The sequence below is a fragment of the Primulina tabacum genome, chromosome 18, assembly GCF_025594145.1.
Source record: "Primulina tabacum isolate GXHZ01 chromosome 18, ASM2559414v2, whole genome shotgun sequence".
NCBI classification, from domain to species: Eukaryota; Viridiplantae; Streptophyta; class Magnoliopsida; order Lamiales; family Gesneriaceae; genus Primulina; species Primulina tabacum.
The window spans coordinates 30,759,509-30,772,806 of record NC_134567.1 but is presented as its reverse complement, the minus strand read 5'-3'; the positions used below and the strand labels follow the sequence as shown (position 1 = coordinate 30,772,806).

General features: G+C 37.2%; 1 protein-coding gene, 1 long non-coding RNA gene and 1 pseudogene across 2 annotated transcripts; 2 read left to right on the top strand and 1 right to left on the bottom strand.

Annotated features, from left to right (window-relative positions):
* Window positions 1-21: 21 nt before the first annotated feature.
* LOC142533750 (phosphoglucan, water dikinase, chloroplastic-like) lies at window positions 22-6,501 on the bottom strand. The gene is given in 20 exon segments (XM_075640628.1): window positions 22-1,087; window positions 1,302-1,416; window positions 1,491-1,629; window positions 1,767-1,843; window positions 1,915-2,001; window positions 2,119-2,205; window positions 2,294-2,411; window positions 2,509-2,579; window positions 2,779-2,897; window positions 2,989-3,197; window positions 3,276-3,328; window positions 3,399-3,566; window positions 3,745-3,826; window positions 4,077-4,237; window positions 4,239-4,256; window positions 4,339-4,464; window positions 4,704-4,835; window positions 4,917-5,003; window positions 5,106-5,730; window positions 5,960-6,501. Coding segments are annotated over 20 exon segments (3,618 nt in total). The 5' UTR covers window positions 6,202-6,501; the 3' UTR covers window positions 22-185.
* Window positions 6,502-6,957: 456 nt separating this feature from the next.
* Window positions 6,958-9,955, top strand: LOC142532490 (uncharacterized; annotated as a pseudogene).
* A 1,285-nt stretch (window positions 9,956-11,240) lies between these two features.
* Window positions 11,241-13,207, top strand: LOC142533366 (uncharacterized). The gene is made up of 3 exons (XR_012816733.1): window positions 11,241-11,999; window positions 12,066-12,188; window positions 12,264-13,207. It is a non-coding gene; the product is annotated as an uncharacterized LOC142533366 (long non-coding RNA).
* The last annotated feature ends 91 nt before the right edge of the window (window positions 13,208-13,298 follow it).

Genomic DNA, 13,298 nt, shown 5'->3' with positions numbered 1-13,298 from the left:
TTTTCGTAACCACTACTTGAGAGGGCAAAAATTTTAAACATAACTAAGTATATATTTATCAACTATCTTAAAGAAAAAATGTATCCGTCATTTTAAAATGTAATGAACGATGGATAGTCACGAACTTTGTAGCACGTTGACATGATTTGACCAACGTGTTTCTCTTTCCAAACGCAATCACCCTTTTATCGTGGTTGAGGCCTTGACTGCACAATATATATGTCTTTTCCGACCAAACATCCTTCTACATCTTGCGGGACCCCAAACTTCTGCTCCAGGAAGAGACCAATGGCACCGAGTCGCTGTCCGAGCTGTTGTCTATAAACTCTGTCCACCGTCAAGGGTTTCTTGCTGTAATCAACGGTTAACTGCATCACTTCTCCGTCGGCAGGGCTGCTGCCTCCCACCACCAACTCAGAGCTGAAATTGGCGAATGCCAATGTCTGCACCACACCAACAAACTTCCCGCATGAGAGACGCCAGGGAGTTCCTCTTGTACCCGAAGCCAGAGTTTCCCCGAGACCAGGAGCAATCTCAGCCTCCACCAAACTATGATCTTTGTCTGTAGGGCTAAGAGTATGTAGCACAAAAGACAGGTCTGGAGACAACATTTCTTGGACCAGAACAGCCATCACTGCCTCAGCCTGTTGCACGCCAGCAGCTCTGCGGCTTAGAACTGCCCTGCATGTGTACAATGACGCCCAAACACGGGCGACAGCATGTCCAAATATGGTTGGATTCAAAGGGCTGATGTTCGGAATGGATTCATAAAGTCCCGCAGCTGACATTCCGGCTAAGTCCTCCACATTCGCACTGGAACGGACTATTAAGCGTGCAGTTGTGGGGAATATTTGGGATAACCCGTCGATGATTGCTTTCGAAGGGTTTAAAGAAGATACAAGCTCCTGTAATTCCTTGCAGAGTTTGTCGAGTTCTTTGTCCATTTTTGCTGTTTCTATTCTTTCAAGAAGGGATCTGTAGGTGTCTAACGATCCACTGTTTTCCAGAGTCATTTCCATCGAACCAAATGGTATTACTGCTCCAGCAGGGACTTTAAACGACGCTGGAACTCCTTGTTCATTGTGCACTGTAATTTAAAGGGAACATTGCATCAATAGTTTATCGGAGGCAATGGGATATCCAAAGTTTCAGGTAGCAAACCCAGAAATTTAGTTGACTGGAGCGGTGAAACTTATTACATATGAAATTTCAATATTTTTTCACTTGATACATGCAGCTCCTTCCCGGATTTAGTTCTCATGAAAGATGCCAATAGACAACTCAAGTACAAGTTATATAACCTTTGTTCGAATCAACTGCTAATGAAGCCAGGCTTCTACAAGCTGTAGCTTTTGCACCCGAGCTTTGTAGATCAGCATTTTCAAGCAGTATAATGCCTGCTTCAGCTGGTCGGCCCTGAACGAAGTTTTCAAGAAATCAGTGAAAACATCCCAGACAACTAATGCTGCATGTTAGACCTGATGGCTTACAAAGAACTTGATTGTTCGCAGTGAATGACTATTATCTGTCAAGTTTCCCGTGGATGTTCGTTTTTCCAATGTGATGTTGTCATTTCTGCTATCTGATAAAGATGGGGTCAAAGTGACACCAGTTGTTGATGCCTCTAACCTGAAAAAAGACATAAAGCTGTGGAGAATAAACAAAACACAACAGAAAAAGATTGTCCAAAGGCCATGAGTCGACCAAAAATATATTAAATTGCCCGTAGAAATTAAAATTCTATTGGAATATATCCAAAATATTACTTGACAAATTTTCCATCCAGCATTTTGATATCTGCAACTTTCTCATCATCTTCACATGTAACAAATACAACCTTTTCCTGCAGTTAAAGAACCAACTTTGAATGCCATTCTCATTGAAAAAACACAAAAACTGATGGCCCAGACTTACTTGTCGAGCCCGAACACCAAGATGAGAGAGATGAGGCAGCTCGTGCATCAGTATAACACCAGCAACATTTGCCCCAACAGATGTAACCTATCAAATTGGTCGCCAGCAAAACTTAATCTTAAATGTAACAGTGATCTTTTTTTCCCTAACCCAAAAATGTAACAGTAATCTATCTGATAATTGTTTTTTTAACAATTAATTTACCTCTTCATCTCCATCAGCTTTGTTAACCACAAGAATAACTGGTCCTCTTACAGTTGATGGAACTGATCCTGGTTCAATGTTCTCCAACTGAGATGCAGTTTAACGATATGTAAGTCCTAACAATCACGTGTGCACATATACCCTGGAGCGCATTTTTAGGCATAAGATATAGTACCTGGACAAGAGTTCCAAACGCATCTCCAGGAACAAGAATATCCCAGCCCTCAGAACCAAGAACCTTTCTTACAGCCTTCAAAAGAAGACTGCAGAATTTCGAAACCTGAAATATCACACTGTTTTCCACTGAAAATTAGATGGCTTTGCTTACTTTGTGGGGTTTCTTTTAGAGGACGGGAATGTGTTAAACTGCACTCGGTTTGAGAATTGTACCCTGCACGAATTTCGGCTTCGGCGTATGTCCTCACTGTATATTCAGGAATCCCTAATGCTTTTCCTAGTATCTGCAAGAACCAAGAGTCATATATACAGTAGAACCCGAATTTGAGAAGGCAAGCAAGGTTGAAGATTTGAAACCAGGAATATATTTGTTATTAGATTCACGGCATCAAAACATATATATTCAAATGAATTATATGGAATTATTTGCTAAATAGAAACAAGAATTATTAGTGCTCATGAGATGCCAAAACATTCATTTACCTGCACATTTTGAGGGAATATTTTAAGAAGTTCCTCGGAATATTCTTCAGTCAATCTCTTAGCTCTGTCAAGCGTAGCTTTAAGCTTCAATCCCCATATTCTCTTCCCATCCTCAATGCCTTATACGGTTACCATGATCAATGGCAGAGAAAAAATTGGTATGGTTAAAAACAAACAAATATTATGAATTCTTATGAAGAAACAAGATACCATCGTTTTCCAAAAGGAGTGTCTTTTGCCATGCCAGAAGTTCATTTCCGATGGCAATGCATTCTTCAGGCTTCCAGCCAGATAAGCCAACCTGATGGATACTGATGACTACAGCGTCAATTGGATCAGTCCAAGAATTAGCATTATTCTGCTCTATGTTTTCCGCAAGCCAAATCGCTCCCCCCCTAGCTTCAAGTGCATTTAGAAACCTATCATACAGCCAGACACAGTAAATAATTATTCCAACTTAACATTCTTAATATTTATTTGAAAATGCAGTGGTCTACCTGCTAACAAGGATAAAGGCATAGTCTTCGAGTCCAATCTCACAAAGACGCCACTGCAATGTGCAAACACATCTATTAGCATCCCCATCGGATATCATTGAGAAATAACTAAGTTAATTTTGCCTTTTGGCGAATTGCTATTGCAGCATCAGGAGCATCATTTCGAAGACCACTTTCGAGACCCTTTATGATTTCTTCGCGAAGATTGTCCATAGCTTGTATCGTTTTCATCAACACACTTATCCATCCATTTTCTGCAATATTATCACTTCCTTCCATATTATCCAAAACCTGAAAAAATGTTATCTTAAAATGAGGTGTGAATGAACATACCTAAAGCAACAAATCAAAAGATGTTAATAATGAGACTAATAATTATAAATAACTTTGGCTGAACACATTTAACACATCAATGTTAGTTCCGGGGAACTATCAAACTATAATATTATAAACCGCTGAGAAGAAATACCTTTTTTGACTCTAGAAACAAAGGTAAAGCTGCTGAGCTCTGATCCAATGAATCTCTTATTGATTCCAGCTGTTCTTCAAGACTTCAATGAAATGAATCACAAGCAAAACATCAGAAGATGGTTAACCCAAAGTTCTACTATCCAAGAAACAGCAATATTATATTATATATACACATGATAACAACATAAATTCAAAAAGTTAATACCAGGTTACAGAAAATAATTAATTTTGAGCCCGAATAATTCGCTACAACACTCCAAACGAGCAATATCCCATACAGCACTTCTTTATTGATATAGGCTGTAGTTTATAAAATAAAATGGGTCTTACTTTCCAGCATTGAAAAAATCTTTAAGTTCTCGGTGAAATATCTTGAATTGCTCAATGAATGATTCGCTATATTCTCCAGGTTTCTTGGTAATTCTTGCAAGCATTGCTTCTGTGGCAACTAAATCTTCAGGACCAGCATTTCTGTGAAGCTTGTTTTGTATAGGTGTGCTTAATTTCTTGCTGAAATGTTTGTTTTATTGTCAGAAGCTCAAACTCTCAACACATGATAAAAATGATAAAAAGAGCATTTCCAGTGAATTACCTTAAGATCGTGTGGGATATCATTCCTATGAGCAATATCTCTTATTCTAGTCAATGGAACTGATGCTGTGAATTCTGCCTTAAAAGACGGTAGACAAGGATGAATCTTGCGGATAACAAGTGTTTCCTGTGTACCACAAGATCACCACAACCATGCGGACAAACAATGACATAAACAAGTAAAATCCAAGAGAAAAAACGAAGTGTAAAATAAGTTATCAACGTGATACTAACTTATCCTGATATATGAAACAATAAGTATCATGCAAAACCGACAAAAGACAATGATAAAAATCTATATTAGTTAAAACAGTAAGATTACTTTTGTTAAAGTTAAATTGCTTCTAAAATTACAAAGAAGGAGACCTGAGGTGAAGTATCTTTCCTGGCGGAAATTCTTTCTAATTCACGAAATATAAGTTTTGAAATCTCAGCATGCTTGTTTGGCCGGTGATGACCACCATCTTCAAAGCAAGCAATTTGACCAGTATTAATCCACTACATAAAAACGATATGATCAGGCAAGGGTACAGCTAGTCGTCCTAGAGAGACAAATTCGATAAAAAATAATAATAAAACCTTCAGATAAATTGCTGAATATATGAGAGCCTCCAAGCGCTTTCCATTCTCAATATTCTCAACCATGAGCTCTCGTATGACTTCAAGCTGGAAATATTAAATGCAGAAAATAATACTCACAACCAGAAACTACAAATTGACCAAATGAGACTCCAAAAGAGTTCACGAGCTTTAAGAGGCTCAAAATACCTTACGCCACCAGTTCCGAGCGATCCGATCACCTTCCACTAACTTCAACGGAACCCCTTCTAGCCCGGAGATGTCCCAGTTTCTCTTCTTTTCTGCATCCAAATGATCTTTTGAATGCACAAACGAAACATCCTTACCTTGCCATTGCCCCACAAATTCACTTGGTGTAGCAACCTCTTCTAGTGCATCAGGGATAACATTTCCATTTCCATTTTCTTCCTCCACGATTGTTTCTTCATATTCCTCCTCCAAAGGTAGCACTTTTACTTGCTCGTTTGTCATGTTCCACTTACAATTTATACTGAAACTTCCACTTTCTGGCAGCTTTAGAATGCGGTTACCACTGTTTTCCCAGATCAAGTCTTTATCATTTCCTACTATCACAAACTTATATTCAAGGGGCTCTTCATTGATCTTTAATTCCAAATCACAAACCCAACCATTTTCCGTCCAGTCCATCATCACCATCTCCGTCCAAAATCCTAATTCTTTGGCGGACCCCAAAATTGCAATATGTTCCCCAAATTCAACTTGATGATCTAGCCTGAGTTTTAGCTTAACTTTGTGACCACCAGACCTTTTAAGATGATTTTCCGTTTCATTTCCCCTCTTCAATTCTCCATCACTAAATCCACAGAAGATGCCAAAAAATTCACCACTTGGAGTTTCGACAGAACCAAAATACATTATCTTAAAACTAGTAGTCTCGACATTTTTTTGCTTTAGTTTTAATCACGAGATTGAGTTTTAGGGACATGAAGGAAATAAGGCTTGCTTTGTTCTCAGATTCAATACATATTTGCGTACTACATTTAAGTATACACAACTAATGACAAGAGCAAAAAAAACTTTACCTGGTTTCAACTGAAGAAACAGCAGAGACAGCCAGTTTAAGAAAATTCCTGTTGATGGATCTAACAGAGCATGAACGAAAATTTCTTCTAAACGGCAGGAAACTTGAAGGTTTCTGACGAAGAAAGTTAATCGAAGAACAATTTTGAGGGAATCTATCTAATGATGCAATATTTCGAGGTAAAGAACAAAATTTGCTGTGCAACACACAAGGACAGTCCATTTCCGCGAGTCGAAAGAACATAAATTTCAAGAAATCTGCGACCTTTTAGCTGTATTTATCTATATATGTGTGTGTCTCTGTGTGTGTGTGATGACTGAATCGGAAATCTTGATTGAATTGGGAAGCGGAAAATTTTACGGGCGAACACGTGGAGGGAGGAAAGCTTTTGTTGATATTGATAATTAACGTAGCAGTAGTATGGCTAAATTATTAAAGTACATGTGAATATCCCCACGAAAGAACTTGGGGACATGTAGAAGAATCGATGCTTTGATTGACAAAAGGAAGTTCAAGACCAGATTTTTTTTTTCTCCCAAGAACAGAATTTTCCCTGCTCTGGATAATTTTCCTTAACATGTGGATGATTCCGTGAATTATCACACGATTTTTGTATTATGTCTTGTTTTCCTTTTTTTATTGGATTTCCCCCCCCCCTTGCTTTCTAGACCTTTCTTTCTCATCCCTCCCTGCCCAAGGGAGCCAGCCATCAATATATTTTTTGTACATAAATTATCAACTCTAATGTTTATTATTTCTATATATTTTGGATTATTTAACTTGATATCTGCTCACTTATATTAGATTATTTTAAATTTTTAGTGAGTAAAATTGGAGTCTCTTTTGTTGATAAAGTGCAACGCAATTATTTATTATAATAATCATAACTGTAATAAAGCACAAAACCAATGGATGGAAATTAGACAACAATTAGCTTGATGGCAAGGTTCTATAAATTGATACTTGACTGTAGATCCTGCATAGCTAGAGCCCTTAGCTATGAACATTAGTTCCATTGTCGGGTTTAGTTTGACTTCTCTCAGGGTAAATTTAATTGTCAAAGTATTGATTTTTTTTGTAAGACGAGTCAATCATTGATTTCATATATTTGAACCGATAACGACGATTGGATCTGTACTGAATGCAATACTCACATGGTAAAACCTCATTAGCTCATTCTCAAATGATAGAATGAGAATAATTGCAGAAATGGAAGCACAAAAGTAAATACTCATTTGTTGTTATTTTAATAGAATGGAGTAAGGTGCACACGAGTGGAGTTCGAATATCAATTTGAAACTCGAGTATGACTTATGAAAATATTGAATTACTGGAGCGAAATCTCGAAATGATTTGTAGCATAATTTTAGAGTTTAAATTTTATATTTATAAAATTAGAAACATAATAATAATAATAATAATAATATATAGTTATCATATTGCACTCTCCCAATTTCACGAGATAAAAGATTGCACTCTCCCTATATATTGGTGTTCAAACCCATTGGTTTGAATACGAATGTAGTGTTAATATCAATGTGGGTGGTCCACTTGTGCATTGTAACGTGGGCGTTCACATTATTATTTTATATATATATTATTTTATTATTATTTTTTTAAAAAGAGTGAATGAGTTGGGCCAAGCATTAATTACATGTATTAATATTTTATATATATATATGTATATTATTTAATTTAATAATGTTTTTTAATAATTAAATAAAATAAATAATAATATGTTCTGGCCAACTTATTGGGGACCACTACACTTGGGATATATGAGGATCAAGTTATGCCAATGGTTCCGTTGCTAAAAAACTACAGGTGGCTGCATGGGTGCACACAAGATTAGAGGAGATGAGGGTCAACGTCAAACCGGGGGGGGGGGGGGGGGGGGCGCGATCGATCCCTTCACCTCCTGTCCTTGGGTGAGACTGTCTATTGTGCGGCGGGCGGCAGTTATAGGAAAACACCATCACATGAACTTATATATACAGGAATTGCTAGTCTTATCTTCCGAGGCAACATAAAAGACGGAGATGCAACTGCTGGTTGAAAAGATGATTATGCAGAAGCCTTAAAACCAAAGCACCGTGTTTTTAACTTCTATCATAAAACATGTTTACTTGAAATTTTTAATGGTTTGATCCTGTAGCTTTAAATCTTGTTACAAGAAGTATTTTTACTTGGTTTTAATCAAAACTGGATTTGTTGGGTCGAGACTTTCTATGAAACTAGTTGTTGAATGATTTTTTCACGGCTCTCGTTATTTGTATTATATCCGAATTGAACTTTCAGAGAAATGGCAAAGATAGGTCTAGCTCCGATGATTTCCAAGAAGGGGGCAGTCTGCCCATTCTGAAGTCCCTTGTCAAGGCATACAAGGAAGCTGTTTCAGTCGGTGATGAAAAGACTATATATGAAATCGAAGATATGTTATGCATGGTGGATAAATAAAATAAAGATCTGGTAGAGAAAATTTCAGCTTTGTCTGCAGAGATATCCTCGGGAAAGGGAAAATACATTCGTTTGCAAGCAGATTTTGATAATTATAGAAAAAGAGCGGAGAAAGAAAGATCAACGGTGAGGAGTAATGCCCAAGGAGAAGTGATTGAGAGTTTGTTGCCCATGGTTGATAATTTTGAGAGAGCCAAGCAACAGATAAAACTAGAGACTGAGAAAGAAAAGGAGATCAATACAAGTTACCAGGTCATATACAAGCAGTTTGTGGAAATTTTGAGGAGCTTGCACGTGATTGCCGTTCCAACCGTGGGGAAGCCATTTGAGCCCTCGGTAAAACTAAAGCATCCCTCTTTTTTTTCTTTCCTGAAGACGTGTTTAATTACTTAATTTTGTGCTATCCATGACCATGAGTTGGAATGTTGGATTGTCAAGACTTCTTTAAAGTTTTTTAGATTACTTGGTCTTCATGGTGGAACCTCCGATAAAATTAATAATATCTGATTTGCTGCTTAAAGCTTTTCTACGTTTCTTGTTTGCCAATTTGACACAATTTTTTTGCTGGAACCGTAGTAGTCTACTCATTTCTTCATTGGTTTAAGGTTTAAGACGTTAGTTAATGTGATTGTCCCGCGCAAGTTCATCTCTATATTGACACTTCAAACTGACTACCATTCTTAAAACATCAGTTGAGTTTTCCAAATGAAAAGGATTTCTCTGTCTTTTGCTTTTAGAAAAACAAAACTAAAGGCTCATACCTTCTTTTTGTAGCTTCCAATAAATTAGCCAGAAAATTAATCGAGTTCCTAATAAAATTATATAATAATATGGATTGCCTGAGGCTAATTGGTCTCATTACTCTATTTGCCTGAAACTGCTCTTTTTACCAAGTAGCAGGTACCATTGTGCCCTTCTATACTTGACACCGGTTAATTTAAGTTCATGAGACATCAGAAATCGTTCTTTGTTGCCGCATATTTGTGGCAATAAACCCCGAGGTCAATCCTAGGCTTTTTCATTCTGCTTTGTGAGTATGCTGAATATCTCTTGATTCAATCTGCTGTTAGATTGATGTGTAGAAGTATCTTGAATTTGGTTTCCTTTATCTAAATCAAGATTTCAAATGTGTACAGATGCACGAGGCTATTGCTCGCGAGGAGTCATACGAATTCAAGAAAGGAATTGTAACCCAAGAATTCCGTTGTGGGTTCCTTCTTGGAGACTGCCTATTAAGAGTTAAGACCTGCCATGGTTAAGGTTCCATCCGGACCTGGTAAAAGGAAACCTCCTGCAGTGAAAGAGAGATTATCTGCACAGCCGCCCTCAGTTGTTGGCCTCGAAAACCCATAAATTAATCAAATCACATCTACTATTTTCTCTAGCTTGCAGAGGTAGGGAAAAAGATTCCTGCTCCCGGTTTAGTGGCATACTTACGTGCTAGTTAGTTATTACACCATGAAATGGTACGTCTCTTGTCATTATTAAGCCAACATTGCCATCCTTCAAACACATGGAAATGTCAACCCATTAGATATCAGTTAGTTCATTGATTAATTTAAGCTGGATTCGAATCGCTACTCGCTCAACTCGAGCTAATCAATCCTTGTTGAGAGCCCTTTCGAGCAATAGCCTCTGCATCTGAACAAGCATGCGGCTTAATGGTCGGCATGTTGTTCTTGTGGTTTAGTCCACTTGATTTTATACCATGAACTTGCAATCTAAGTTAGAGCACCATTCACGATGACGGTGACTGCTCTTATCTGTCATGAATCAAATCTTTTTTAAAAACACTTGACAAAACTGAATTTATTAAAATCTTTAATTTCAAATTCTCATTGTTTGGGCTCGAAGAGTTCTGATAACTAGAACATAGCATGAATATTAAGGTAAGGGAGGGAGCTAGAAATTCATCATATCTAAACGTTTGTGAAAAGGATGTGAATTAAATCATCGAAATTTATTTGTCTCAAATCTTTCTTCTTCGTTCTTGGTATTTTTTCATCTTATGATAAATAGAAGATTCAAATTCTTGTTTCTCAAGTCTCCTTCGAAATCATTCGAACACAAAATTTATAATATGCCTATAATTTGAGTAGGACGGAGAGGGTGTTTTGCAAATACAAATCACGATGCATTGAATCCATAAAAAGTCCTAAAATTTATATCAATTTTCATAATTCGACACCATAAAAATTAAACGTTTAATATGTGGATGATAGAAGTGGGGAGGAAACAGTGTTCAAATACACTCACGTGCACATGTTGCATGAGAAATTTTTTGCGAGAAAAACATTCGGGGAAAAGAAAAATTCCGTTTTGCAATTGCTTGCGATGATGATGGAAAACGACTTTGAACGGATATGGCATTAATGAACCACTGTAAAAATATGGTGGAAAAGATGAACTAAAAATTACCCGTTTAGCTCTCGGCATTAATGAACCACTGTACAAAGATATACAGAAGGGCAGAACAAGTCCATGCACAATTCATCCAAAGAAGGCAACCCCTCCTTGAACTTCACTCTCACAAGGTGACCTACAAACTGGAACAAACTAAACCTCAAAATTTCAATGATGGAGGCTGAACTTGAAAGTTCAAAGCGCATTAAGTTGGAGTTGCAGCAATCAAGGGCTGAGGCCCAGAACTTGGTAGCTGTGAAGAAGGAGCTGGTTGCCAAGGTGCAGCAGCTTACTCATGATCTTCAGATGGCTCACTCTGAAGCTCAACAGATTCTGGTCTGATGTCTGAGCTTGACGGTTTGAGACAGGAGTCTCAGCATCAAAGGTGGCCTTTCTTTTTCTTTTTCTTTCCGGTTGAAATAAAAAGATCACGAGTTATTGAATCTTGAAAAGGAGAATACAAGACACCACAAAATTTAGCCTATGTCCACGGCAAAATGTCAAGAGGGTCAAAACTTTTTTAATATCTCTTAATTTGGATTCTAACAAGAATGCATTTGATGTTTGAAAGTCGTTGGATAAATTTCTGAGATGGGAAGAGAAAGTACATGTCTTGCACGCACATTTTCTATGTATAATCATTCTGATGACTTCCCATTTCTAGATTCTCGAAGAAGAATCATGAGTTGATTTATTACATCTTTTGATTTCCTGATTTCAATTTGGTTTTGCAGATAGTATTTCTGATGTTTATTGTCGAATATACAGGGCTACTATGAAAAGAAGTTATACAGTACCAGGCTGCTGTTGAAACTAGAGGAAAAGAACTTCGAAGTTTTAGAATTCGATTTCTCAACTGGTTTTCTATACTCGGTCCGCGAGCAAAAAATGATGTATGTTTGCGGACATATCTCAGCGCTTGCATCATTACAGATGGTGTTTCGGCAATGCGGGATTACTATTGACGGCTCGTAATCTCATTACTTTGATGTGCAAGATCTAGTGGAAAATGTTCACATGGCATGCTCAAATCCAACCGAGGCTGAATTCTTGAAAAAGACTTGGTTGTGATCATGGAACTAAGTTGGGCTATATCCTATCTTTTATCATCTGTTATGGATTAAAATCAACGTCAACATGCACTAATTCAAGGAAATGGATTGCCACATTTTGATGAAAATGTAATATGTAATGTAATTTTGTTATAATAAAATCATTTATTTAATAATAATATTTTTTCCCTACAGGAATAGAGGCATAAGATCAACTCATTCAAAATAATATCGTCCAAAGATGTAATGTGGTATGCTAAGTATAAACCTATTATTGCTGTTTTGAAACCTTACAACAGCTTTAAACATCCTGAAAAGGTATTAATTTATTTGGATAATGTTGACAACAAGTTACATTTACTTGTTTAACTTGTGAATAATTATGATGTGTAGTCAATATATGATGGCCCGACCTTGGAAGAAAAACAAACTAAAAATTCCTTTGACTGCTTCCACGCCGTCCTAATTGTTGGATCTTTAAAAGTCAAAAAATATAACACGGTGGAGAATTATGTAGTTGTTCAGAACAGTTACGGCACAAGGTTTGGATTGTTAGGTTTCGCAGTCATCCCGTTGGATTGCGATTATATTTTTACTGATTTCGTGATACCTATGGATACAATTCCACATCATGAAGAAGCTACTCAATCCGCAGAAGCGAGTGCAAGAAATATGCAAGGAACAACGACTTGATGATTTTCGACCTCACTATTTTGTAGTAATGCTAATGTCATAGAGAATACCCTATACTAACTCTTTAGAATACATATATAAAGAAGTGTAACCAAGAGACTGCTCCTCGGGTGTTTTTCTCATGCAACTATATGTGTGTGAGAAAACGATCAATTAATCGAATGCTATAATTCAGAAGCCAAAGCTCAATTGCTTGAATTTAAGCAATTGTTTTCTGGATTGCGTAACACTCATTAGAGATTGGGTTAAAGATTACCTCCGCTACCTTCATTGGTATTGGACTGTGGGTCAAGATCCATGGGCGTCTATTGAAAATCTTCTTGAAGTGCCGGTCGGTTTGGCCCTGAACCTACGTGCCTATGACTTTGTTTCTCAGGAAATTCGTGCAGCGGAAGATCCTGAATTTTATATTTTATACACAAAAAATATTCTATTAAATGAAGGTATTCGTGCTTGGATGATTCGCTGCGGAAAGCTCCTCACTACACAAGTCATACAATCCAGAAAACAAATGTTTAAATTCAAGCAATTGAGCTTTGGCTTCTGAATTATAGCATTCGATTAATTGATCGTTTCCTCACACACATATAGTTGCATGAGAAAAACACCCGAGGAGCAGTCTCTTGGTTACACTTCTTTATATATGTATTCTAAAGAGTTAGTACATGGTATTCTCTATGCCATTAGCCTTACTACAAAATAGTGAGGTCGAAAATCATCAAGCCATTGTTCCTT